The sequence below is a fragment of the Elgaria multicarinata genome, chromosome 11 (genome assembly GCF_023053635.1).
Source record: "Elgaria multicarinata webbii isolate HBS135686 ecotype San Diego chromosome 11, rElgMul1.1.pri, whole genome shotgun sequence".
Taxonomy (NCBI): domain Eukaryota; kingdom Metazoa; phylum Chordata; class Lepidosauria; order Squamata; family Anguidae; genus Elgaria; species Elgaria multicarinata.
In genome coordinates this window covers 21,376,463-21,402,069 of record NC_086181.1, presented here as the reverse complement: position 1 = coordinate 21,402,069, position 25,607 = coordinate 21,376,463, and the positions used below count along the sequence as shown (strand labels likewise).

The 25,607-nt window shown below is 41.7% G+C and overlaps 3 protein-coding genes across 3 annotated transcripts; all 3 read left to right on the top strand.

Moving 5' to 3' along the window:
* Positions 1–1,031: 1,031 nt before the first annotated feature.
* Positions 1,032–4,149, top strand: LOC134405362 (olfactory receptor 1E5-like). The gene is made up of 2 exons (XM_063136609.1): positions 1,032–1,037; positions 3,133–4,149. The coding sequence occupies exons 1-2, from the start codon at positions 1,032–1,034 to the stop codon at positions 4,147–4,149; spliced, it is 1,023 nt and encodes a 340-aa protein (XP_062992679.1).
* An 8,041-nt stretch (positions 4,150–12,190) lies between these two features.
* Positions 12,191–13,144, top strand: LOC134405361 (olfactory receptor 5G9-like). Its single transcript, XM_063136608.1, has one exon. It carries the CDS (start codon positions 12,197–12,199, stop codon positions 13,142–13,144), a length of 948 nt encoding a protein of 315 aa, XP_062992678.1. The 5' UTR covers positions 12,191–12,196.
* A 4,499-nt stretch (positions 13,145–17,643) lies between these two features.
* On the top strand, positions 17,644–18,567 carry LOC134405360 (olfactory receptor 5A2-like). Its single transcript, XM_063136607.1, has one exon. The coding sequence runs from the start codon at positions 17,644–17,646 to the stop codon at positions 18,565–18,567; it is 924 nt and encodes a 307-aa protein (XP_062992677.1).
* Positions 18,568–25,607: the final 7,040 nt, after the last annotated feature.

The window sequence follows — 25,607 nt, the reverse complement described above, 5'->3', positions numbered from 1 at the left end:
TCATATGGTCACTTCTCTTCATGCTGATAGCAACCATGGTTCTGTTATTATGATGTCTGTTGCAAAAGAGGATCAGTTGAAGCTGCCGCCGGACCTTGCTGGACACAGGTAAGCCCCCCTCCCTACTGCCCCCTTACCTGGCTCCGCTGCCATCACCACACGGACTGAAGCAGCGGCGCCAGGTGAGCCCCTCCCCCCCCACTTTCCTGCGTTTGGAGCTCCAGATGGAGGCAAGCTGCTTCGCATCGATCCGCAGCTCCCCCGACCCAATTCAGATCCGCCTTTGGTGGAGGCGGATCGGGTCGCTCCACTCCGGATTTGCTATCCGAATCAGAATGGAGCACAGCTTTAATTCTTATTCCTCCTTAATTGAAAGGCTATCCTCTGTTTTTCTTTTTGTTGTTGTTGTTCCTATGAATAGTAGATCTATGAGGTCAGATTTCCTATCTACTGGGGAGGCAGGACATCTGACCAGCAGCTCGAGAAGCATGTTCCATGACAAAATTACAGAAAAATCTGCAGCAATGTGGTACTAGCCATTTCTTTTGAGGCCAGAGACAAAGAGTTGTTCAGAAGGTGGTTTACATCAGCATAGTCCAGCCTTAACTGAAGTGTAGGTAAATTTTTATTTCAATTTTGTTCATATGTCAAGAGAGTCTGAGTGACTTTCCTGTGTTTCACTTGATTGTATTAAGGCTCTGCTCCACTCCATTTTGGATCCCTGAATCTGAAGCAGAGCAGGCCAATCCGGACCTCTGAAGCCCCATTCTGAAGTGGATCAGGTGAGGTCTGGATTGGCGCAGAGTGGTTCAGAATGGTCCAAAAGCAATTTGGACCGTTCTGAAGCTCCGGACGCAGGTAAGGGTGGGCTTACCTGGCGCTGCCACCGCCACTGCAGTCTGTGCGGTGATGATGGTGGAGCCAGGTAAGGGAGCAGGGGGAGGGGGGCTTACCTGCATCCATTGTGGTCCAGGCGGCGGGTTCAACTGAGGCCTGGGCCTCAGTTGAAGCCACTGCCTGGACTGCTATGGATGCAGGTAAGTGGGAGGAGGGGGCTTACCTGGCTCCACCACTCACCGCTGCCACATTCCATGCAGTGGCAGATGGCGAAGCCCGGTAAGGGGAGAGTGGGATGTATTCAGCCCCCATTTTGTCCCCCATTCCCCACTTACCTGTTTCCGCCATCCACCACAGAGGCAAGTGAGTGGGGCTGGGAGGCAAAATGGGGACCAAGTCTCGATCTGGCCCTACAGATCTTGCTCCAGATTCAGTTCTGGAGCAGAGTGGGGGAGGGTCAGATGGACCTGAACCAGTTTGGGCCTGATCCAGAAGTTCCAGATCAGGCTCCGAAGCAGTTCAGGGGGGTGCACAGCCCTAGGTTGTATCCTTCTACAATGCATCATATCTGCATTATAGCATTTGCCTAAGTTTGAATCTTTTATGGGCAATCTCCTTTGGATGTTCGTATTTCTGTCAAAGTAAACTGAATTAGATGAGCATTTGGGTCAATTGGTGGGGGGGGGGGACTAGAATCTAAAAATGTAACTTCTTAGAAATGGAAATGCCTAGGAGTGGCTGGTTTCCCTTGTATTAATTTATGAAAAAAACATTTGTAGGACACTTTAGATAATGCATTCATAGCTTCATATGACTGCTGTACAGTCCAAAAACACTTCTTTCATGGGGGATGCCTGCAACACACCGTATTTCACAAAACCCTTTATTGTGCAATGAATTTAGAAAAAAAGGTACAACTGAAATACCTTTCTGCACAAACATTGTATGCATCCCCTTAATTGATGTGATATTAAACTTTGCCTAATCTTTCTCAAGGGAAACAATTAGTGCTTTCAGATAAAACCCCAGAACACAATTTCATGTCTTAAAAGACTATAGGAGCTCTCTTCAGCCAACGCCAAAATTAACATTATAAAATCCCAGAGAAGCCCAGTTAGACTTCCACATGATCATGGTGGGTGTGCTTTTTGCTGACCATCTGGAAAGGAGAGGGATTTAAAATAGAGAGTGGTGCCCCAAAATATCATGTTGGATGATTTTATAAGTGTTTCAAGTAAGTTTTCTGAGTATTGAAAGAGTTTCCTAACAATTATTGTGGGTCCACAGCCCCTCCTAATATATACAGTAATTTGACATGAAAGATACTGTGCAATTAAGCTCATTTGAGAGAATGGGTTTCACATTCTAGTCAGTGTTTGGTTTAAACTGGATACATGGTGAGAGACCTAGTTGTGGTGGTTGTACAATAGCTATTTGGTTTGTAGTTTGATTTGTGAACTCAACCAGATGAATATACAACAGCTATTCAGTTGTTCATGTTAAATGGGGAATGTGCTGATAGGATGAATAATATTTAGTCCGGATCCACACGGAATAGCAAAATTATATCAGTTTTTAATGGGAAACAGGATAAGGATTAGAAAATTCTGTGCAACCAAAGCCAAAATTCTATGCATGTTTAGACCGGGAAAAGTCCTACAACTCTAAGCATTGCTTAGAAGGCTGGGAGTTGAAGGATTGTCTTATGTCTAAATATATGCAGTGTTGTGTGTCTATTCAAATGATACTAGTGTACTTTAATAAGAAAGAGCAAGTGGTAGGAGGAATTTGAGAATCCTACCCTTTGCAAAAACTGCTTCTCTACTTTTGCAGATGTGACCTGTACTTCTGATATCACTCTTGTCAGTCTGTGGAATAACTAAATAGAAGACTAAGAAAGTGTTGCATATGTCTAATTGCTTGTTTTCAATCAGAAACTTGGTTGATACGTAAAAGCTTTCAGGGACTTAAGCTGGCAGTCAACAATTAAGTGAAATCCCATGACGACTTGCGGGGAGGGTTGTCAAGCATGGAGCTAGTCCCTTCTAACTGTTTGTTTAGGATCTTGCCCAATGCATCCAATCCTAGGCAGCGAGCATGAAAGGCAAGCACATGCACTGTAGATTTTGTTGGTATCCCTATCTTTTTACTCATTGGCTGCTTCCAGTCTGGGTGAGGAAATGATAACTTTGAGAAATAAAATTAGGGGGAGGTGAGATTTGTACCAGGAATGTTTACCATTCATTCTATTTTAGGTACCAAGAGTATTTATTTCTTGCTCTCTTTCCCCCTCAGTTCAAACTTTCGATGGAAGTGGAAAACCAGACCACAACTGTAACCTCTTTTGTTTTCTTGGGATTTTCATACGACACAACAATCCAAAATTTCCTCTTCTTCATATTCTTCTTTATATATGTAGTAACACTAATGGGAAATATTACAATTATGACGGTAATAAGGGGCAACAGTAACTTCAACAGCCCAATGTACTTCTTCCTGAGCCATCTGTCATTTATAGACATCTGCTTTTCTTCCATCACAGTGCCTAAACTGCTAGACAATGTTTATGGAAGCCAAGCAATTTCATACAATAGCTGCCTCACCCAGATGTTTTTTATCTTATTGACAGGAACCACTGAATGTTTCATTCTTGCTGCAATGGCTTATGACCGATACGCTGCCATCTGCAAGCCTCTGCATTATGTACAAATCATGAACAGAGCATTTTGTAGATGGCTGGTGGGTGGTGTCTGGGCAATAAGTTTCTTTCATGCCATGACAAATACATTACCTATATTGAAACTCGTGTTTTGTGGTCCAAACATTATCCAGCATTTCAGCTGTGAACTTCCATCTTTACTTGTGTTATCCTGTTCAGAAACTTTCCTGAATATCACTGTGTTCTTCATTTCTGCTTGCATACTTGCATTGTTTTCATTCTTTGTTATACTATTGTCTTATGTCAATATTGTCGCTTCAATCCTGAAGATCCATTCAGCGGAAGCTAGAAGAAAAACCTTCTCCACTTGCAGTTCCCACCTCATTGTTGTGGTTCTGTTCTATGGTACTGGCTGTCTGAGGTATATGAGGCCCAGGTCAGCCTCCTCAATAATTATGGATGAATACTTTTCCGTTCAATACAGCATTTCAACACCCATGTTGAATCCTATTATCTACAGCCTAAAAAACAGGGAAGTGAAGGAAGCAATCAAGAAAGTAATCAAGAAACAAATCAAGAAAGCCTCTGAATTCATGTGTTACATAAAATGGGTAAAATTAAGAAAACCTGCTAATATATTGGCAGTGAGCTGACAAATTACAATATGGCAGAACAAATTATCATCTTGGCAGGCTATAACCTGGAACTGGTGAGACCTGTTGACAAGAGTTGGTGTATAATTCCTTTCAATGACTAGCTGATCTCTTCCTTACCATTTCACATTATAACAGAAGCATGTCTTTGTGGTAAGCCATGTGAGAAAGCTTTCAGAAACTTAGTAAATCACTCACTTTGCCTTTAAGGTGCTCAGTAGGTTAAACAAAGGTGGTTTGCTAGTGGAAATCCCCATATTCTTCGAATGATATTAAAACAAGTGAACTTGACACTCACAATGTTCAGTTGATTTTAAATGTTTTAGCTAATTGCTATGTAAATAGGTATTTGATCTGTGTATGATAAAACTTAGGCCTACTGATTAAATAAAGCTGACAATTGTATAACAAAGCAATTACTTTTAGAGGCACTTTGCACTTAATAGCATGCTTATTGAGAGAATCCCAAAAGCTAGTCATCAGTAGTGTTTGAAATCAGGGTGATAAAACACATACAAAAATCAGGCTATGGATAATTAGACCACTTTTGAAACATGCACCCTTAAATGACAAAGCACTAAACTAGGCTCAGCACACTGTGAAGTTTGAACAGGTAGTGGCTCTATATACTTTAAATCAAATGTGTGTATGTGTTTAGTAAACTATAATTTGTTTTCCAAAGAAGGTTGGAAGACAGCATATTTTGGAGAATGAAAGATTTACTTCAATCTTCTATTTAATAGCATGCCTAGTAGCCATAGGCAACAAGGAATTCCATGCAGGCAAAGAAGTTGTGTGGTGGAGGATGGATCTTTCTTTCCTTCCACCACCTGGTTCCCATGCAGCACATGCAGAAAATGAAGCCCATCCCTCAGGTACATCTCACTCTACTCCCGCCCTGCCTTTGCCAGCCTGCCTGATAAAAGTCAGTGTTGTTGTTTTTAACTAGCCTGCTAAGGGAGTCGTAGCCCACATTTTTATCCTCACTGTGAAGGAGGAGGCTTCCTCCCCATTACAGCCAACATGGAAATGCAGCTAGTGAAAAAACCTGTAGGCTAGTAACTTTGTAGGCTTATTTATCTTTTTTTAACTTGTAGGCTTATTTAACTTTTGTGAACCGCCCAGGGAGCTTTGGCTATTGGGCAGTATAAAAATGCAATAAATAAATAAATAGTCTGAAGCTGATGCACAAATTCTGACCACTCATGAATAGAGATATCTCAGCCATTGTTGGCCACACTGCAGGTTCCTCTGGATAAGAATAACAAAACGCAATGTTCATCAAGAAACATCTAACTCTGGAACCTTTGCTGGGATGTATTTTCCATGTACACTGATCACCAGTCCATTTCCAAGCCTAGTTCAAAGTGGTGGTACTTCCCTGTAAAGTGCTACCCAATTCATCTCTAGATTACCTGATGGAATGTCTGCTCCCGCATCTACCTGCTGTTGCACAGAAATTATCCGAAGCACCTCTTTCTGGGTGACCAGTTGATGACTCCTTTTTTCAGTCATCTGAATACCTTATGAGCCTGTAGCATCTAGTGCATTTTGTTGTTTTGTTTTTCCTGCTTTTTTAACTTGTGTTATTATGTGTATTGATCACTCTGATTTTATAGGGTTTTCCTCCTTCCAGGGAGAGTAGCAACTTTTAAGAAGGAATTCATAAGACCATGATGTGGAGTATAGACTTAACCCTGTTTCCCTGTGCACTGTGGTCCTGATCACCATCCCACCCACTTGGCTGCTATTTAAAATGACAACACCACACACACACACACACACACACACACACACACACACACACACACAAAGCAGTCACTTTGAATGCAATCACACATTTAAAATATTCCCTCCTTTTGATCAAAGTCAAAGTCTTTCCCCTGCAGAGGGGAAAAGGCATTTTATGTTACCTGAGTATATGTTTTTTATTTTTATTTTTAAGAAGAGATATATAAAAGTTTTGTAACAGGCAATGGATCTGCTCTGTTGAGCCATGTACAGCCTTTGTAACTGTGCTAAATCCTTCAATCCTTCCCTCAAATTTTACTTACCATGGGAAATCGGGGCAGCTGCAAGATTACAAATCAAACTGTAGTACACAACCAGGAGTTCACCTGTTTGCCACCAACCAGTTGTTGGGCAGACATGGCATGATCCGTGATCACCTTCTACTTCCCCAACTTCAGCATTTTGCATCTATCCAACAGTTTCTTCTGATTACCCCACTCTTACACTATGAAATAATCTGGGGGCACATCTACACCAAGCAGGATATTCCACTATGAAAGTGGTATACTTTATAGCAGTATGGAAGTGCAGTGACAACTGTTTGGGCCCACTGACATATACCATATACCACTTTCATACCGCTATATCCTGCTTGGTGTGGCCCCTGCCTTTTATATTCCACTTTCATAGTGGAACATCCTGCTTGGTGTAAATGAGGACCTGGGCAAGATCTATGCTACTGCTTTAAAACAGTTTATAACAGTAACGACAACTTTTGGGGCCCAGGACACACTCCATATCCAGTTTTCAAACTGTTTTCAAAGTGTCATATCCTGCTTAGTATAGATCTGACCCAGGGCAGGATCTACACAGTTTATAACAGTAGTGACAACTGATGGGGCCCAGGACACACTCCATATCCAGTTTTCAAAATATTTTAAAAGTGTCATATTCTGCTTGGTGAGTCATTACAACTGGTCAGAAATCTTCCTCATTGAGTATGGAGGGGTGGTAGAGCCTCATCAGGTTTCAAGAAAATTAGGAAAAGATAGGGAAGTGTCACTCCCCAGTGGGGGAGAAATGCAGATAAAGATGAGCACCCTTTTCTCCTGTATGGTGATTCCCAAGGCTTTCCATTCAGGGGTGTGGGACCCATAAGCAAGATACTGATCACTTTGGAGCTGATTTAACTAAGCCCCTTGCTGTTGTGGTACCCTGGAAGATTGTAATATGGGAAGTCCTTCCTACTCACTCAGGCCGTTGCTAGACAAGGGTTTAGCCCGGTGCGAAGCCCGGGCTCCCTTCTGTGTGTGCAGACGATGCACAGGGGATCCCGGGGTCAGGCCGGGCTAAACCCTCCCTTGACCCAGGATAACCGGATCCGCTTATGGCCTGGTTTTTCTGCAGCCCCGGGCTGAGCCCGGGGCTGTGGGAGATGTAGTTAGTTCCATGGCTTTTCCCCGGCTGCTCGCTTACTTGTGAGTAGCCAGGAGAAGTTGCGCTGTGCCCATCGGGCTGGGGGGGAGATCACGGATGGGGGGTAGAGGGGGCATCAGACATGGTGAGTGGGCAAGCGATTGGGGGGTGGACAGGTGAGCGGGGGGTGGACATGGCAAGCGGTGGTGGACATGGCAAGCAGGGGTGGACATGGCAAGCGGGGGGTGGCCGGGTGAGCAAGCAGGCGAGCGAGAGAGGGGGTGAGCGAGCAAGGGGGTGAGTGGGGGGTGAGCAGACGGATGGGTGAGCGAGTGGGCGAGTGGTGGGGGCATCATACATTGTGGGGGGAAATCGGGGCAGGGGGAGCAGGAAACCCTTTTTTTAAAAAAAAACCCAAAGACTTACTTTTTCGTTTGTGCGCTCCTGCGCACATGGCCCTTTAAGTTTTTTTAAAAATGCAGGACGTGATGTGGCTTTCCTTTCCCCATCGTGCCTTATGTGTAGAAAAGGGCAATGGCCCACGCTAGCTGCAGTGCAGCCTCGCTCCTTCTCCTCTCCGCATTAACTGGTAGGTCTAGCAAGGCCCTTAGGATGCATGTGGACAGGGGACACCTGGTTACAAACACACCTCTCCTGAAGGCCAGGGTGTACTCACCAAGCAACACAGGCTAGTCACCTAGGAGTTAGATTTATTTAAATAATGTAGGCCTCAATCCCAATCTCAACTAGGATTAAGCCCTATTGAACAGGAAAGGGATTTACTTCTGAGTAGACATATGTAGGCTTTCACTATATGCAGGTGTTTTCTGCATGAAGTCTCTCCCTCTCATTTTCCATGTTCTGATCACTTGGGGTGGAGTTGTATTCCATTTCCCATATTGGTCCACACTATCTCTCCTTAGGTTAAATAGTTGTTCAGCATGAAAAGAATGTACACATTTGACTTACTCATGCTGAATATACTTTTTATATTCTGAGTGTTTGTAGTCACATGCTAAAATCCATTCAGCAAATGTGCCTTCACTCCTCATATGACCACTTCTCTCCATGTTGATAGCAACCATGAAGTCAGTTGCAAAAGAGGGTCTTGTTTCTTGACCAGTCACCAGCCTATAAAGCTGGCATATCCTACACTCTAGATTTCCTCTCTCACTACCTCTGTTAGTTCAATTTAACGAATTCTTATTCCTCCATAGTTGAAAGGCTGTCCGCTGTTTCTTTGTTTTTTTCTTGTTCCTATAAATAGTAGATCTATGAGGTCACATTTCATGTCTACTGGGGAGGCAGGACATCTGTCAAGCAGGGCAACAGCAAGTTCCAGGACTAAATTACAGAAAAATCAGTAGCAATGTGGTTGAGCCATTTCTTATTGTGGCCAGAGTCAAATAGTTGCTAAGAAGTCGGTTTACATCAGCATGGTCCAGCCTTAACTGAAGGTCATAAGGTCATACGAGATTCTGAAGGTTCATAGGTCATAAGAGATTCTGAGTTATCTTCCCTGTGCTCACTTGATTCTATCTTACAATGTATCATATCTGCATTATAACTTCTGCCTAAAATTTAATCTTTTATGGGCAATCTCCATTGGATGTATGTATTTCTGTCAAAGTAAACTGAAACAGAACAGCATTGATGTCGAAATGGGGGCGGGATGGGAATCTAAAAATGTAAATTCCTAGAAATTGAAATGCCTAGCAGTGGCTGATTTCCCTGGTATTAATTTATGGAATAAAACTTTTTGCAGGAGACTTTAGAAAATGCATTCATAGTCTTTCATGAGAATGTCCAAGACACCCCTTTTTGGCACAAAACTTTTATTGTGCAATTTAGGAAAAGAGTACAACTGAAATATGTTTCTGCATAAACATTGTATGCATCCCCTTAATTGATGTGTTTTAAAACTTTACATAATCTGTCCCAAGGGAAACAATTACTGGCTTCATATAAAATCCCAGAACACAATTTTATGTTTTAAATGACTATAGGAGCTCTCTTCAGCCAAGTGCAAAATTAACATTATAAAACCCCACAGAGGCCCAGTCTACCTGACTATGGTGTGCATTGTTTTTGCTGAATATCTGGAAAGGAGAAAGATTCAAAACAGAGTGGTGCCCAAAAATATATTTTGGAATGTTTCCATATTTTATCTTGTTCTTATGATAAGAATTTCAGGTATGTTTTCTGAGTATTGCAAAACTTTCCTAACAATTTTTGGGGTCCACAACCCCTTATAAAATATACAGCAATACGGAGTGAAATATAATGTACAATTAAGCTAATTTGGGAGAATGGGTTGTACATTCTAGGCAGTGTTTGCTTTTAGCTAGATACATGGCGAGAGACCTAGTTGTGGTGTTTGTACAATAGTTATTTGGTTTGTAATTTGATTTGTGAACTCAGTTAGATGGATGTACAATTGGTAGTCAATCTTCATGTTTAATGGAGGATATGCTGATATGCTGAATAATATTTAGAGTGGATCCACATAGAATTTAGGAAACTATGATCATGTGAGCACTTATCCTGAGGTAAGAATCTTATACTGAAAGCATCTTTGATGAAATCATTGGCTTCCTTCACTTCCCTCCTGTTCATGAGTAAAATATCACAGAGGGAGAGGGAGAGGGAGAGGGAGAGGGAGAGAGAGAGAGAGAGAGAAGGAGAGAGAGAGATATGCAGACACACACATAATCCCAGTGCTTCTATTATTATTATTATTATTATTATTATTATTATTATTATTATTATTATTATGCAGTCTTATTAATGTGTTCAGCTGTGAATCAGTAATATAAAGATGGGAAGATATGACAGAACTAGAAGCTGAAGCAATGAAATGTGCTGAGCACTGTATAAAAAAGTTAATGAATCAAAAAGAAAGAAAAGAAAGATAGAACACTGCATTAGTTAAACGGAGGATCAGGTTGTGTCCAGAGTATGGTTTGCAGGTGGTACAGGACAGCAAGAAGGACACAAACACAATATATAGATAGAAAGTGGTGATCCCTTTTTATGCTACTGCTTACACATAATTTCATTTGGCTAGAGATGACATGGGGGGGTGGAATACAGCAGAACACCCCTGACGTGGCCTCCATGGACCACACTTGCCAAGCTGCCATCACTTCCTGGACCCTTTTGCGGATGCCCTTCAGCAAGCTGCCTCACCACCACCACCACCACCACCACACACACACACACACACACACACACACACACAAAATAGTGGCTCAGGTATTTCCATAAAACTAATGTTGCAAAAATGGCAGCTGTTAATGGGTCTTTTATGCAAGATTACATATGTGTAATGTAAAGTAAATTGCCTTTTCACAGCAGCCATTTACACAATATTAGATTTATGGAAATACCCAAACTACAATTTTGCAAAAAAAGGCAGCTCACTGAGGGGGGGCAGGTGGCTGCTGGGGCATTCGCAAATCACGTCATGGCTCACCCAGTGGGCCAATCAGGGGCAGACGGCTGGGGTTGGTGAATGTCCAGGGAGGCAAGCACAGGTGAGTCCACAGGTGAGTTTGGCATGGGGAAAGGAACCATCTTTCTGTTAGACTGATTGCTGTCAGGCAAATTAAGCCATCCTACATACCATTGTGGAGGGAGGAAGCAAGGTGTGTAAAACAGGTTGAGGTAGGACTGGCCCTCCTATGAAGTAGGGTGAGGTGCTGCACCAGCCAAAGAGAAGGAGGGGCAGTGAATTGCTCCACCTCTGCCCCAGCCCACCACTGTCACAGCAGCCCCACTGCTTCCCCTCCAATGGGAGCTCTGGAGGTCCCTGCCAGACTCTGTCCCACCATGGCATTCATTGCAGTGACAGAGTGGCTGGTGGGGCTCTCTGGAACAGCTGCCTACCCTCTGTTTCCCTCATTGTGTGCCACTCACCCCTTCGTTTTGTGACTTTGTTGATTCTATGAAGAGCCATGTGGCCTGAAGAAGTAGCTGTGAGGCTGTTGGCAGTGCAGCTCTATACAGAGCTGAGGTGACAATGGTAAATGTAAGGGACGGGGGCATGCAACCTCAGAAGGGGTTAAGGGACACAATGTGGTGGTGGGGATGTGGTGGTCACAATACAGTGGCAGAAGATCTCTCCCCAAAAAGGTTGTGAGAGACGTTGGCACAAGGCTGCTCTCAAACCAACTATCACACTGACAGATACCATGACCATCCTTGCCTAAGTTAGGCTGGATATTAAAGTGAAATCCCATGACCCTTTAAGTGTGTGCCCCAAACTCAAGAAGGGAGCCAACCTGTCTATTAAAGAGCCTGGCCAATGCATAAAATGGTAAGCAGGACTATTGTGAAGAAAGCAGAGCAGATTAAAACAGTAACCAAAACATGGCTGTGGGAAAAACCCTGCTTCACAAGGCTGATCATGAGTGAGGGGGAAATTCCTTCCCAGGCCAGATCTACACCAAGGAGGATATTGCACTATGAAAGCAGTATGAAAGTGGTATATAAGAGGCAGGAGCCACACCAAGCAGGATATTGTGGGATGAAAGTGATATATGGTATGCATCAGTGGGCCCCAGCAGTTGTCAGTGCACTTCAATACTGCTATAAAGCAGTAGTGTGGCTCCTGCCTTTTATATACAACTTTCATAGTGGAATATCCTGCTTGGTGTAGATTTGGCCCCAGCCCTCTCATCTGACCATCCATAGCAAGGTTACTGATGAACTATGTAAGCCACATCGGTCAGAATCCATCCACTGTACATTTTGTAAGTATCCCTATCTTTTTACTTATTGGCTGAAAAACAAATTTAGGGAGAGGTAGGATTTGTATCATGATGGCTTTAGGTACTTTAGGTACCAAGAGTATTAATTTCTCTCTCTCTTTCCTCCTCAGCTCAAACTTTTGATCAAAATGGAAAACCAGACCACAACTGTAACTTCTTTTGTTTTCTTGGGATTTTCATATGACCCACTGATCCAAAATTTCCTCTTCTTGATATTCTTCTTTATATATGTAGTAACACTAATAGGAAATATTACAATTATGATGGTAATAAGGAGCAACAGTAACCTCAACAGCCCAATGTACTTCTTCCTGAGTCATCTGTCTTTTATAGATATCTGCTTTTCTTCTGTCACAGTGCCTAAACTACTTTTCAATATTTATGCAACCCAGGCAATTTCATATAATAGCTGCATCATCCAGATGTTTTTTATCTTTCTGACAGCAACTACAGAGATTTTTATTCTTGCAGCAATGGCTTATGACCGATATGCTGCCATCTGCAAGCCCCTGCATTATGTACAAGTTATGAACAGAGTGTTTTGTAGATGGCTGGTTAGTGGTGCCTGGGCAGTAAGCTTTTTTCAGGCTATGGCGAATACATTACCTGTATTGAAGCTTGTGTTCTGTGGTCCAAATATTATCAACCATTTCAGCTGTGAACTTCCATCTTTACTTGCATTGTCCTGCACAGAAACGTCCTTGAATACTATTATGTTCTTAATTACTGCTGGCATACTCATGATTTTTTCCTTCTTTGTTATTCTATTGTCTTATATAAATATTGTCTCTTTGATCCTTAAGATACATTCAGCAGAAGCTAGAAGAAAAACCTTCTCCACTTGCAGTTCCCACCTCATTGTTGTGGTTCTGCTCTATGGCACTGGCTGTCTTAGGTATATGAGGCCCAGGTCTGCCTCCTCAATAATTATGGATGAATACTTTTCCATTCAATACAGTATTTCAACACCATTGTTGAACCCTATTATCTACAGCCTAAAAAACAGGGAAGTGAAAGAAGCCATTAAGAAACTAATCAAGAAACTAATTAAGAAAGCCAATGATTGCATGTGTTAGGCAAAATTAGTAAAATTAAGGGAAAAAACAGCTAATATATAGGCATTGAGCTGACAAATAGTTTGAGGCTGATGCACAAGCTCTGACCCTTCCCAGAGAGAGATATCCTGGCCATGATTTTCCATTCTCTGATTACCTTTGGATAAGAATGCTGAAATGCATTGTTCAATGGAAGCACCAATTGAAGCATAGCCACTGGGCTAATAACTCTGGAACCTTCGTTGGGATATATCTTGCACATGCTTAAAGAGCTCCACTGTATACCACCCCATTTCTAAGCCTAGTTCAAAATGCTGGTATTTCTCTTTGAAGTGCTTCCCATGTCAACAACAGGTTTCCTAATGGAACGTCTGCTTCCATGGAATGTCTGTGACATTGCACGGAAATTATCTGAAGCACACCTCTGGGTGACCAGGTACATTAGAATGAGGCAGGTGGCATCAGGAAAAGGCTCCTGAGTGGTGACCAGTTACAGAATTATCTCTCCAGGAAGACTCACTTGCCACCTCTCTTCAGTACCAGGTGAAGACCCATTTTCTCAGGCATTTTAACATCTGATGAGCTTGTGACATCTGATCATTTTATCCTGTTGTGTTATTATTTATTGATCTCTCTGGATTTATGGGATTTTTTTATCATGTGAGCCAGCCAGGTATTCTGTCTTATTAAATGAATCAGTGAACATCCATCTCAATAAATTCAGAAATCTCATTGCTCATGAACATGAATGTATTGGTTGCTTGGGTGTGTGTGTTTTGCTGCTGTTCTGAAAAATCTACAGTTTAATACTACATAAGAACATAACATAAGAAGTGCCATGCTGGTTCAGACCAAGGGTCCATCTAGTCCAGCACTTTGTTCACACAGCGGCCAACCAGCCATCCACCAAGGATGAAATTTGGGCCACGTTTATTGAAAGAACTGCAATGGGGAAAATAACCTCAGTGGGCATCTTGCCTAGGCCAGCATCCAACCTTGCCATTAATTGGGCAAAACATTAAATGACAGTTGAGTGATGCTTGTGAAGTCACCTTCCCCCAAGCTTCCATCATTTGGAGAAGGGAGGTCTTCCCCAGTCACCCCACCACCACCACAGTGTCATAAAACCCCAAGTGGGTGAGCTGAGTTGGCCTCAAAGGTAACGTTTATCCTCCAGCTGGGGCCACAAAACCCATAGCTGGAAAATTCAAGCATTACCAGTCACCATAACACTGCTGCTGAATGCTTACCAACACTGTTCCCCCAAAGGATGCCCACAACTATCTCCCAAATGTGACTGAATTAACCTGAATAAGTTCAACCAGAGTGAAGTAGGTGAAAAATCACATAGACCAGGCCAAACAGACAGGCTAGGGATGCCCAGCAAAGCCCACACTGCATAGAGGGAGGGAGCTGTGTGTCAAAGAGATGGAATGGAGGGGCACCGAAAGCACCACCCTCCACCACTGGTACTACATCTAGGCCACCAATGGTGAGCCTCCCTATCCCATCCTCCTTCCCCACCGCTAAGGGCTTTGCAGCCCCAGTTGAGGAATAAGGGTTACTTGAAAAGCCAACTCACCTCACCCAGTGTTTTGCAGCCTGGTGTGTGTGTGTGACATGGGAAGGCCTCTCCTCCCATATAGGGATTAGTCCTGGGTATGGCAAACTTACAGACACCACTCAGCAGGGAGAGAATGTTTCACCCAATATATTGCCTAGCTAGTTGCTGGCATAGATTAGGGCTCACCCAGTTTCCCCTTTGAAGATCTTCAATAAATGTGGCCCAAATTTGATATCGTACCCACATGCCTCATCTCTTTATTCCCCTCCTTTCGCCTGCAATGCCTAGTTCCAATGAGTATTATTGCAAGCATTTTTAAAGTGGCTGAAGCTTCCAGACCATCTTCAAAGTTTGCCTCATGTACAACACACTGGAGTAATTCTAAACCTTTGACCTGTGTGTTCCCTCACCTGGACACCCCTATTACTCTGTGATTAAAGATTCTTGACACATGTCACCCAAGTCTATGCACATCATTAGTCATATGTTGAAGACTAAAATATGGGAGCAGTACACAAGGAACACTCCAATGCATCAAGATGTGTCTTTGCATGTTTTATCAGTGCTCAAAACCCGATGGGCAAAGAAATGCTGCAAGAAACTGTGTATGCATGGTGCTATATATGAAGTAATCAAAAGATGAATGTAATTTCAAGAGCATCTCTAGTCTCCAGGCCTCTTCTGACTGTATGATCAGTTTTCCCCCATGAGAAGCAATTAATGCATTCAGGCATGCTCTGAAGTACTTCTATAAATTGACCTGAACTTTTCCTAATAATGTATAGATCAGAACCAGAATAATTGAACAATTGGGATTTCCTATAGATGTTTTATCTATACACCTATGAGCCTTTGTCCTTGTTGGGGTGTATGATATGTTGTTCCTCTGTTTATAGGAAAAGTCAATGAAATGCAAGGCAGAGGAAAGGAAGAACAAAGCATACACTTGTCTCCCATTCTCTGCCCATGTTGAAAAAATTGAATTCTATAAGAGAAAGATAATATTAAATTTCAAGTTTTATGGTCTTAAAAACTACTTTAAATGAGTTCAAATTGCTGATTTGCACTGGCTGGCAAAAGTATAGGTAAATATACCTTTTAAAAAACATTGGCCTAATTTTAATTTTTTACATTATTTTAAAATATGGCAGAGTAATGAATAAATATTAAAAAATATTTTTGTGTAAATGTAAAAGATATAAAATACATCTCTAGTGCATCTTTACATATTCCATTTCATATCTTTTACAATTGCACCAAAGATATAAACCTCACATCTTGACTTCGATATGCTGCTATTATCATCAGATAGGTAAGTACATCACTCCAGAAGATGACACCATTTGTGGACTTAGAATATTACCTTCTAATACATTCCTAAAAGGAAAGATGAGGATAGCTGCAATCTAATTATGACGACAATTGATCTCTAATGTTTCTTTAGAGATTTAATCTTTGCACTAGTATTGTTAGTATGATACATTATGTATAGAAATGAACAATAGTCTAGAAGTTAGCAGCTACTAAATGCAATGATTTCAAATATTCGTATTCTAGGTCACATGAGTGTGTGTGTGTGTGTGTCTTTGCATGTAAACATACTTCCGAAGTGTTAGAAGAGAACACTTTGTTTACTAAACATGTTTTATACAACACATAGAAAATCACAGTGCAGGAACTATGCATATAAATTTGCATAAAACTGATGACGACAGAGAAGAGACTAGGATGCAAGAAAAAGGCACAGCCATGTTCTGTCTGTGCAGCACCTGGCAGTAGATGCAAACGCTAGAGGTGGAGGATATAGATTTATTCCAACTGTGGCAAAGGGAGTCTGGGTCAAGTTGGTACTTCTGTTAAAGACATTTTGTTGCCTTTGGTGAAGGACAAGATGGTGTCTCCTTATTCCATGTACAGCTCCCCCTCCCACCAATGCCATGGACAGAAACTGGACTGAGAGCTGAAGACTAGAGTGTGGAATAGATTGCTATTTATACTGTTCCATGCCTACAACCAGGTCTTGCATCTCTTTGTCACATTGGGCTCATCTACACCAAGCAGGATATTGCACTATGAAAGTGGTATGAAAGAGTTATATAAAAGGCAGGAGCCACAGTACAGCTTTATAGAGGTATTGAAGTGCACTGACAGCTGTTGGGGTCCATGACACATACCATATACTGCTTTCATACCACTTTCATAGTGTTATACTGCATATAGTGTCCTGGGCCCCAACAGTTGTCAGTGCACTTAAGTACCACTATAAAGCAGTCGGGTAGATCCTGCAGTGCACTTTAATACCGCTATAAAGCAGTAGTGTGGCTCCTGCCTCTTATATACCGCTTTCATACTGCTTTCATAGTGGGATATCCTGCTTAGTGTAGATGAGCCCATTGTGTATAATGTCCATGCCTTCCGAAATTTAGCTGTTTAGGGGATGTCCTTAAAGTATTCACATATAGGAGCTTGCTTATGATAGTGTGTGAGGTTAAGTATTGGAACCTGCACACTGCACAATTTTCTTTTCTTCGCCTTTCCAGTATTTGCTCCTTTCTGCTTCATTCTACCCTGGCCCACAAACCAAAGCTGCAAAGAACATGAAATGTCCATGACAGAAAGGTCAAAGGAAGTCTGATAGCTACTGGGAAGACTTGAGTAGTTTATTTTTCACTTAGTGGAAATGAAATGTCCGCGTTTGGTAAGTAAAATGTAAATACTGCTGTATCAGAAATGACCAGGTTGGTCCTTTTTTTTTATGGAAACACCTCTTTCAAATTAATGGATCTGATGGAACCATTGGTTTAGGTTAGAGATGAGCTGTAGGGCTAACATGCTTCTACACTTGTTATTTAATTTTAGCCTAGTTACTATTTAAGAGAAACAAATGAACATTATAACATATGCTATTTACATTTTTCCCACTTTTGTAGATGTTCATTGTCAGACTTAACCAACAATGGCAAACCAAACCATTGAAGGCTATTTTTCTCTCCTTGGCCTCACAAACAACCCACAGCTCCAGATTTTGTTCTTTTTGTTTTTCTTCTTGATTTATCTTCTAACCCTGGCAGGAAACATCATGATCATGCTGGCTGTAAGGACCGATCCAAGTTTGCAGAGCCCCATGTACTTTTTCTTGAGCCACCTCTCTTTCCTTGACATTTGCTATTCTTCTGTCACTGTCCCAAAAATGTTGGAGATCATCATTACAAAGAAGAAGAACATCTCTGTCAATGGATGCTTCACACAGGCATTCTTTATCTTGCTTTCAGCTACTACTGAAGTTTTTATCCTTTCAGCAATGGCTTATGACAGATACTCTGCTATATGTAAACCACTTCACTATGTGGAAATAATGAATGGAGTATTGTGCCAAAACCTAGTGGCCAGTGCATGGGTTATTGGTTTCTTTTATGCACTTGCAAACACATTGCCACTGATGAAGTTACAGTTCTGCGGGCCAAATATCATAAGGCATTTCAGTTGTGAGCTCCCTTCTATCCTATCTATCTCCTGCAATGAAACACTCATAAACAAAATGTTGTTCTTCATTTCTGGAGGTGCTGTTGGTGTTGTTTCCCTGTTTCTCACTCTCTTCTCTTACATTTACATCATCTCAACCATCCTGAAGATTAATTCCACCAAAGGGAGACGTAAAGCTTTCTCTACCTGCAGCTCCCATCTCTCCATAGTAATATTGTTCTATGGAACAGGCTACTTCCGCTATCTGAGACCAAACTCAGTTTCATCACTACTTTTAGATGCAATATTTTCCATACAATACAGCATCTTCACACCCCTGCTGAATCCCATCATCTACAGCTTACAGAACAAGGAGGTGAAAACAGCATTTAGGAAGATACTGAGGCTAAAATCTTGATGTTTTGTTCCATTTCAAAAAACCAATCACTGCTTAATCAGAAGAGAGTGTCCCATCTGATTCTGTGATCATAATCGTATCCTTTCCATTATTATTATTATTATTATTATTTATTTATTTATTTATATAGCACCATCAATGTACATGGTGCTGTACAGAGTAAAACAGTAAATAGCGAGACTCTGCCGCATAGGCTTACATTCTAATAAAATCATAATAAAACAATAAGGAGGGGAAGAGAATGCAAACCGGCACAGGGTAGGGTAAACAGGCACTGGGTAGGGTAAAACTAACAGTATAAAGTCAGAACAAAATCAAGTTTTAAAAGCTTTAGGAAAAAGAAAAGTTTTTAGCTGAGCTTTAAAAGCTGTGGTTGAACTTGTAGTTCTCAAATGTTCTGGAAGAGCGTTCCAGGCGTAAGGGGCAGTAGAAGAAAATGGACGAAGCCAAGCAAGGGAAGTAGAGACCCTTGGGCAGGCGATGTATGTTACATTAGCTGATGCATGTGCTGGATAAATTAATGGAAAGCCTTATTAAAGATAAAATTAGTAAGCATGTAGTGGTGCAAGTTCAGCTGTAAAAGAATCAAGACATGGCTTCCACAAAAGTATTCCCTGTCTCACTTACCTTGTAGAGTTCTTTGAGAGTGTCAATAATTAGGCAGACTGGTATTCAGAGCATTTCTGCATGACACTTTTATTGCATGGTCTCAATTGGTCATTCATGGAAGGTTGTGAGTCTTTTACATGTCAGCATCCAGAGCGACTTCCACGCTTTTGGGGCTTTATCCTACTTTTTAAAAGACCAGAGATAAGCTGATACAAACAGTAATGTGAGATATCAATGGTGTATATTGATGGTGTTGAGTAGTAATGTAGCCACTAGATGGTGCTGTAGTGTGAAAAATATAGAACATTGCTGAGAAAGGACATTTTCTGTTTGAATCAGGTGTCTGCCCAGGGAAAAATGCAGGATTTCAGCCTGGTGTGGTGAGGACCTCACAGGCACTACTGCCTCTGAACATGAGATTTTTCATTTAGTCAATGTAACTAATATTTGTTGACTGATATTCTTTTAAAGCCATCTTAGTGCCAAGCTACATTTTTCATTAAATGCATAGTGTGTATCTAAGTGTAAATATTTTTTTGCAATGTTTTAATAGTAAGCACAAGCTCTTCTTCTTCTTCTTCTTCTTCTTCTTCTTCTTCTTCTTCTTCTTCTTCTTCTTCATTTATTTATTTATATAGCACCATCAGTGTACATGGTGCTGTACAGAGTAAAACAATAGAATAGCAAAACCCTGTCACATAGGCTTACATTCTTCTTTTCTTCTTTTTTTCTTTTTGCATTAACATTACAGATCACAGTGATGTGAGGTTTATACTTTCCCTCCCCAACTGTGATCCTGTTAAAGATTGCCCCGTGCTACAGTTAGCCTTAGAACTTTGGGTTTTGATCCTAAACCAGAGGTTATCACCACATGCTGTAGCAGTGAATTCCACCATTTCTTTGTCTATTGCATGAAGAATGCAGTTTAAGCATCAGAACACTAATGCTAGTCAAGAGTCTATTAGCAGTCAATGTCATTGTGCGACCCTGAGTTCCATGCTTATTAAGTAATGAATGTATGTTTGGCTGTGTAAAATAGACTTAATAAAACTACATTATATAATGTGTCAAAATTATACTATCTAAAGGACGTATTTGTGATTTAGCTGTCAGTTGTTGTTGCTGCTGCTGCTGCTGCTGTTATGAAGTTATATTTCATTGCTAAAGTATACACTCCACAGCAGCAATAAATAAAGTGAAAAAATAATCTTATGCTAGGTTGAGCCAGTGCGAGGCTAAAACATTGCATTGCTGGACATGGGGTCCAAATGTCATCCCCAATCAGGAAGAGCCAACTTTTAAAATAGGGATGGGAGAACGATTACGACTTCATCTTGCTATAGTTCTCCCACACCAAGGTTGAGTCTTCATTTTTCTTGAATTTGAACTTTTGGTTGTTGCTGTACCAATGGAAAAAGTGTAGGCATGTATGAGAAGTGCAATTCTGCTACACCCGGCACAGCCTGGGCATGGGGAAGCCTTTGAGGGTGGGGGAGAAAGAAGAGATGTGCCTGCCAGCCATTGGCTGGGCACAATATGGTGGCACAAGGCTGGGAAGGGTCTAAATGTGTATAAAAGGGAACTCACCCCTCCCAGCCTCCTTTTTGTTTGCACGGCTCCCTCCCTCCCTGTAGGCAGTGTGAGCTTGCTGATTGTCATTAGTGGATCGAGTAGGAATTTTTTATTCATGTTCTGAATTGCTCATGAGTTTTTTCACCTACTCCACACAGTAAGACAGCTAGCGAGTATTAAATAAATTTATTTGTTGATTCACAATTTGGTCACATTTGTTTATAGGCAGCTAGGTAGGGGCATTCCAGAGAGGGATTAGGATTAGTGAGCATTCACAAGCACTGTTAGGGTGACTGGTAAATTCTGAGGCTCTCAGCTTTGAGCCCCGCAGCCAGGCTGGGAGATAAGGCTTACCTTTGAGGGCAACTCTTTTCACCCACTCCGAGCCCTGTGACCTGAGTCGGGGGTGACACTGTAAGGTCTCTGTACCCAACAAGGGGCAGGCCCGTGGGGAGGGTGAATGCTGCAGCACCAATCCATGGGCCATGAATGGCTTGCCCAACTTAGATAGGCCTGTTTTCAGGCCTTACTGGATGCCCTATAGGATTTTGCCCCTTTGCAGATCTTAAATAAATGTGGCCCTGTTTAAATCCAACTGTACATGTCTCATATCTTTTTTATCGACCTACGCATTACAATGCCCTGTTCAAAGACTTGAAAGTGATCATGAGCACGTGTACACCAAAAATTTTCTCAAATTGCATTCACACCTTTACCATTGTGTCAACGGGGCCTTTAAGGCCACCATTGGCACAATGGGCAGGGAAATGCACAAGTTACAAAGACTCCTGAAAAAGTGTGCTTTCCCCTGTTGCATCAAAGGCAGCCACCAATGATGCAAGAAGGGAGAAGTGCACACTTTTGCCACATGCACAGGAGGCTGCTGTGCACATCCTGGGCCAGGCTGAGCCTCAGAAGAGTAGGGGGTGGATGGGGCAAACAACCCCACCTGGGCCTGGCTCAGGTGGGTTTGCCCACCCCTACCCACATGCATACTTTCCCTCCATTGGAAATATGTGAACTTTGCCTGAAAAATACAATCTTATTAATGTTCAGGGATGTGAATGGGACAAGCCCTGATACTTAACAAATTGAAACCAAATTTCCACATGTCCCTGGTCTAAAAGACCAGTCATCACTCCACTCATCAACCACCAGTTCCTGCCTTCATCTCTCTATTGTTCATAGCACCTCCTGAAACAACCCAATTCACCCTGCTGCATGGCAGGGCAACCTCTGTGTGAAATACATTAATATTTTAGGTTTGCATGTTCTTAATTTTGACTTGAGCACTTACACTGTGACCTGAAGAAGTTTTTAATATAACTATTGCCTCACTTCTATGTTTCTCATTATTATCACACTGAAGCATCTCTTTTAAAACTTTGTAATATTTGCAGTTCTGATAACACCATTTTCCATACATTTGATAATCAGGTGTAATTTAATAGTCCTGGATTAAATGTAGAGGTGGAATTCACTTGACATTCAAACTATCCTGTCAGGACCAGCTCCCAGAACAAATGCCTTGATGTTCTCCTTGAAACTGTGGGATACTCCAGTTAATACAACCCTCAGCCTTTTCCACATTTACCAGTGGTTTCTGGACAATTGTAATATTGGTTCTCCAGCCTCTGTCAACTGTGATCCAGACTTTTATAGGCCATAAATTGCACATGTTAAAAAAAAATACCAGAAATCTGACATCCCTAGATACATTCCCTGACAATGGTGAGTCTTTTCTGTAGGAAATGAAAATATCTTAATTGTGTTTAATTTAGACATAGGCTTACTTCAAGAAGGACCTTTGAAACCAACTTAAGTCCTATTGAGTTCAGTGGGTCTGCTCTAAGTAAGACTCAGGGCTGATCTACACCAAGCAGGATATAACACTTTTAAAATGGTATGAAAACTGTATATGTAATGTGTCCTGGGCCTGAACAGTTGTCATAACCATTATAAACCGTTATAAGCAGTAGTGTAGATCCTGCCTCAGTCTGGATCCAAACCAAAGATAGCAAAGACCTATGCAGGGTGACAAATTGCCTCTGAACACAACATAAGCTGGATTCCCTAGTCTTCTGCCCTCCCTGCCTATGGGAATGTCATCTTTCCCTTCTCTCCAAGGTTGATGGTGATACTACCACCTATTGGCTGTGAGGGTAAAGGGAGGGGACCCTGGATTCCTGGTTCCGACTTTGGATCTAGGAAACTGAACTATCCTATGCCTCCCTCCAGACTCTGCCAAAAGGCCTTAGTATTTCTTTCTACATCTGGATCCACCCCCAAATACCGAAGTACTATGCAGGGTTCCAAACTTAAGGGAAGCTTCTACCCACATTCAGTTGACATATTCCAGACATTCCTGCCCAACATGGGAAGGAGCCCATGTGCCATGGGATGTTGGGTATAGGCTTTATAGGTGCAACTTTGCCCCTTCACAGTATTATTCTTCATATGTGAAGGAGTTTGCTTGTAGTAAACATGACAAGATGTTAGCAAATAATTTATTTATGGCAAGTTCTTTGGTAATGTGTATCTGCCACTAGAAGCCTTGACTTGCATTTAGCAGCTTCCTTTAATACACAGAATAAGCAATAGTACACAGGAATATGAGAGACATTGGTAAGACTCATTGGTCAGTATGAACATCAGTTGTTATTGAGGGGCTACAACTTTGTCAGGGCCGAACAACCTCGGGCTGCAGGTGGCAGCTCATATAACAGAATGATCCTTCATTCATATGAACATAAAAAGTGCCATGCTGGATCAGACAAAGGCCATAGCTAGACCTGAGGTTTATCCCTGTATCGTCCAGGGGTCAAACCTGTTCATCTAGGTGACACACAGGGGATCCAGTGCTCAAGCAGGGGTGAACCCTGGATGATCCCAGGATAAACCTTAGGTCTAGCTGTGGCCCAAGGGTCTATCTAGTCCAGTGGTCAGCTAGCTGTCAACCAGGGACCAACAATGCAGGACATGGTGCAAGAACACCCTCACCCATGTTCTCTAGCAACTAGTGCACACAGAATGATCCTTCATTCGTTATACATAAATACATCACTTTACAAATTAAACTGGATGTCAAGGAAGAAGGCTATTTCCTAGTATACCCAGATCCAATCCTTAGTGTCTCCACATACATGTTCTCATACAACAGGTCTGGGAAAGATGAGTATTCAAGACCCTGGAGAAGCATTGTGAGTCACAGCAGACTCTATAGACTAGACTATGTATAATCTTAAATTGACTCATTATGGTCTTCAGGAAGAATAAACTCACAGTTAGCTCTGGTGGCAACGGAATCCCCCAAAGGACATGACATAGACAAGAAATTTTATTGGATGACTCCAGAAGAAAAGATGGCATTAATCCCTTTTCATACTGCTTTGCTCATGAAAAGGTATTTAGCGAGAATGAACGACTGAGAATAAGATGCAAAGCTTTTGTTTGCTTCTGTCAAAGGAAAGTAACTATTTTTATTTTGTGATTAGGGAAGTTTGCTATGCTTTTCATTTCACACTGATTCATGGAATGAATTCCCCAAATGACTGAGAAGTCAGTGGAGACTCTATTTTAAAATACTCTTAAGCCTAAGCAGAGCCACAGTAACTGCTGGTGAGGATTGAATCTCAGGTAAGTAGCAGTTTGTCTCTAGGGTTGTCTGATAGCTGCTATGGGTAGGTTGTATATTTCAGGTTATCTCAAAATAGAAAGGAAGTAGCACTGAGCATCCTTTTAAGGGGCTGAATATGGTGTGTCTACCCATTAGTAATAATCAACATTTTCATCTTGCAGTCAGGATCACATGGAACCAAGAAGTCAGAGATACCAAAAAGGGATCATAAATGTGTGATCCCTAAACAATTTTACTTGTCTTAGTAAAGCTCTTCCAACATCCCTCAGTACTTCTGAGCTGACCTGCCTGTGCAGGAATATCAAAATTTAGGTGCACATTGTTTGAAGTGGAACTCAGATTTGAAATATGGATGTGCAACCCTTCTTCATCTTGAAGAAGTCAGTCAATTCTATTGTAACTATTTTGGCTTCTCCTTTCAACCCTCTCTGTTGTTTTCTCCATGTAAAAGCTAATATGTTTGCCTCAAGAGTTCTATCCAGTAAAACACTGGTGTGAAATAGATGATTAGATGTGATTTATTAATGATTAGATGTGATTTATTAATCCTTCCCCAAACACCAAATGCAATGGGCTGGTTTGCATGACCACTGCAGCCTAAAGTGGGTGGTAGCACGTGTCAATGGCCACTCTGAATATTCAAGTAAGCCAGTTGGTCACCATGACTTATTATCATGATGTCCAAATTCAGTGAGGATGGGTTATTGTCATAAAAAGTAGAACTATAACTCTAGAATGAGTTGGAGAAAGGAAAGATCTGTGCCAAAATGATAACAATACACTTGCCAGGTATACCTCTTTCAAGAGGGCATTTCATAAGGGAGGTTGATAATTGAGAAGGCCCTCTCTCTTGCAGCTACCTCCTTACCTTCCTTCAGCAGGGGCACCCAGAAAAGAGTGTCTAAGGGTGAACAAAGTGTACAAGCAGGTAATTTACAAATATCACTCTCTTGCACTGAGATCTTCTTTTATATGAGCTATAATTCTACTGTATCTGCTCTCAGTTTCATGACAAAATTGGTTTTAATTTCAAATGAAGTCTTTTTTGTGATTTAATAAAATATAGCCAAGCTTCTGTTAATTAGGCCCTGTCATTGACCCCATAGTGTACAGGGAAGAACAAGGGCCTTCTGAGGTCTGGGTGTATCAGAGCTAAAATTGTGGAGCTATGTTTCACAATGCAACCGTGATTGGCAGACTCTCATCTTTTGGCACAAATGTA

Coding starts and splice junctions, on each gene's coding strand:
- LOC134405361 (XM_063136608.1), top strand. CDS start 12,197: ATGGAAAACCAGACCACAACTGTAACTTCTTTTGTTTTCTTGGGATTT.
- LOC134405360 (XM_063136607.1), top strand. CDS start 17,644: ATGGCAAACCAAACCATTGAAGGCTATTTTTCTCTCCTTGGCCTCACA.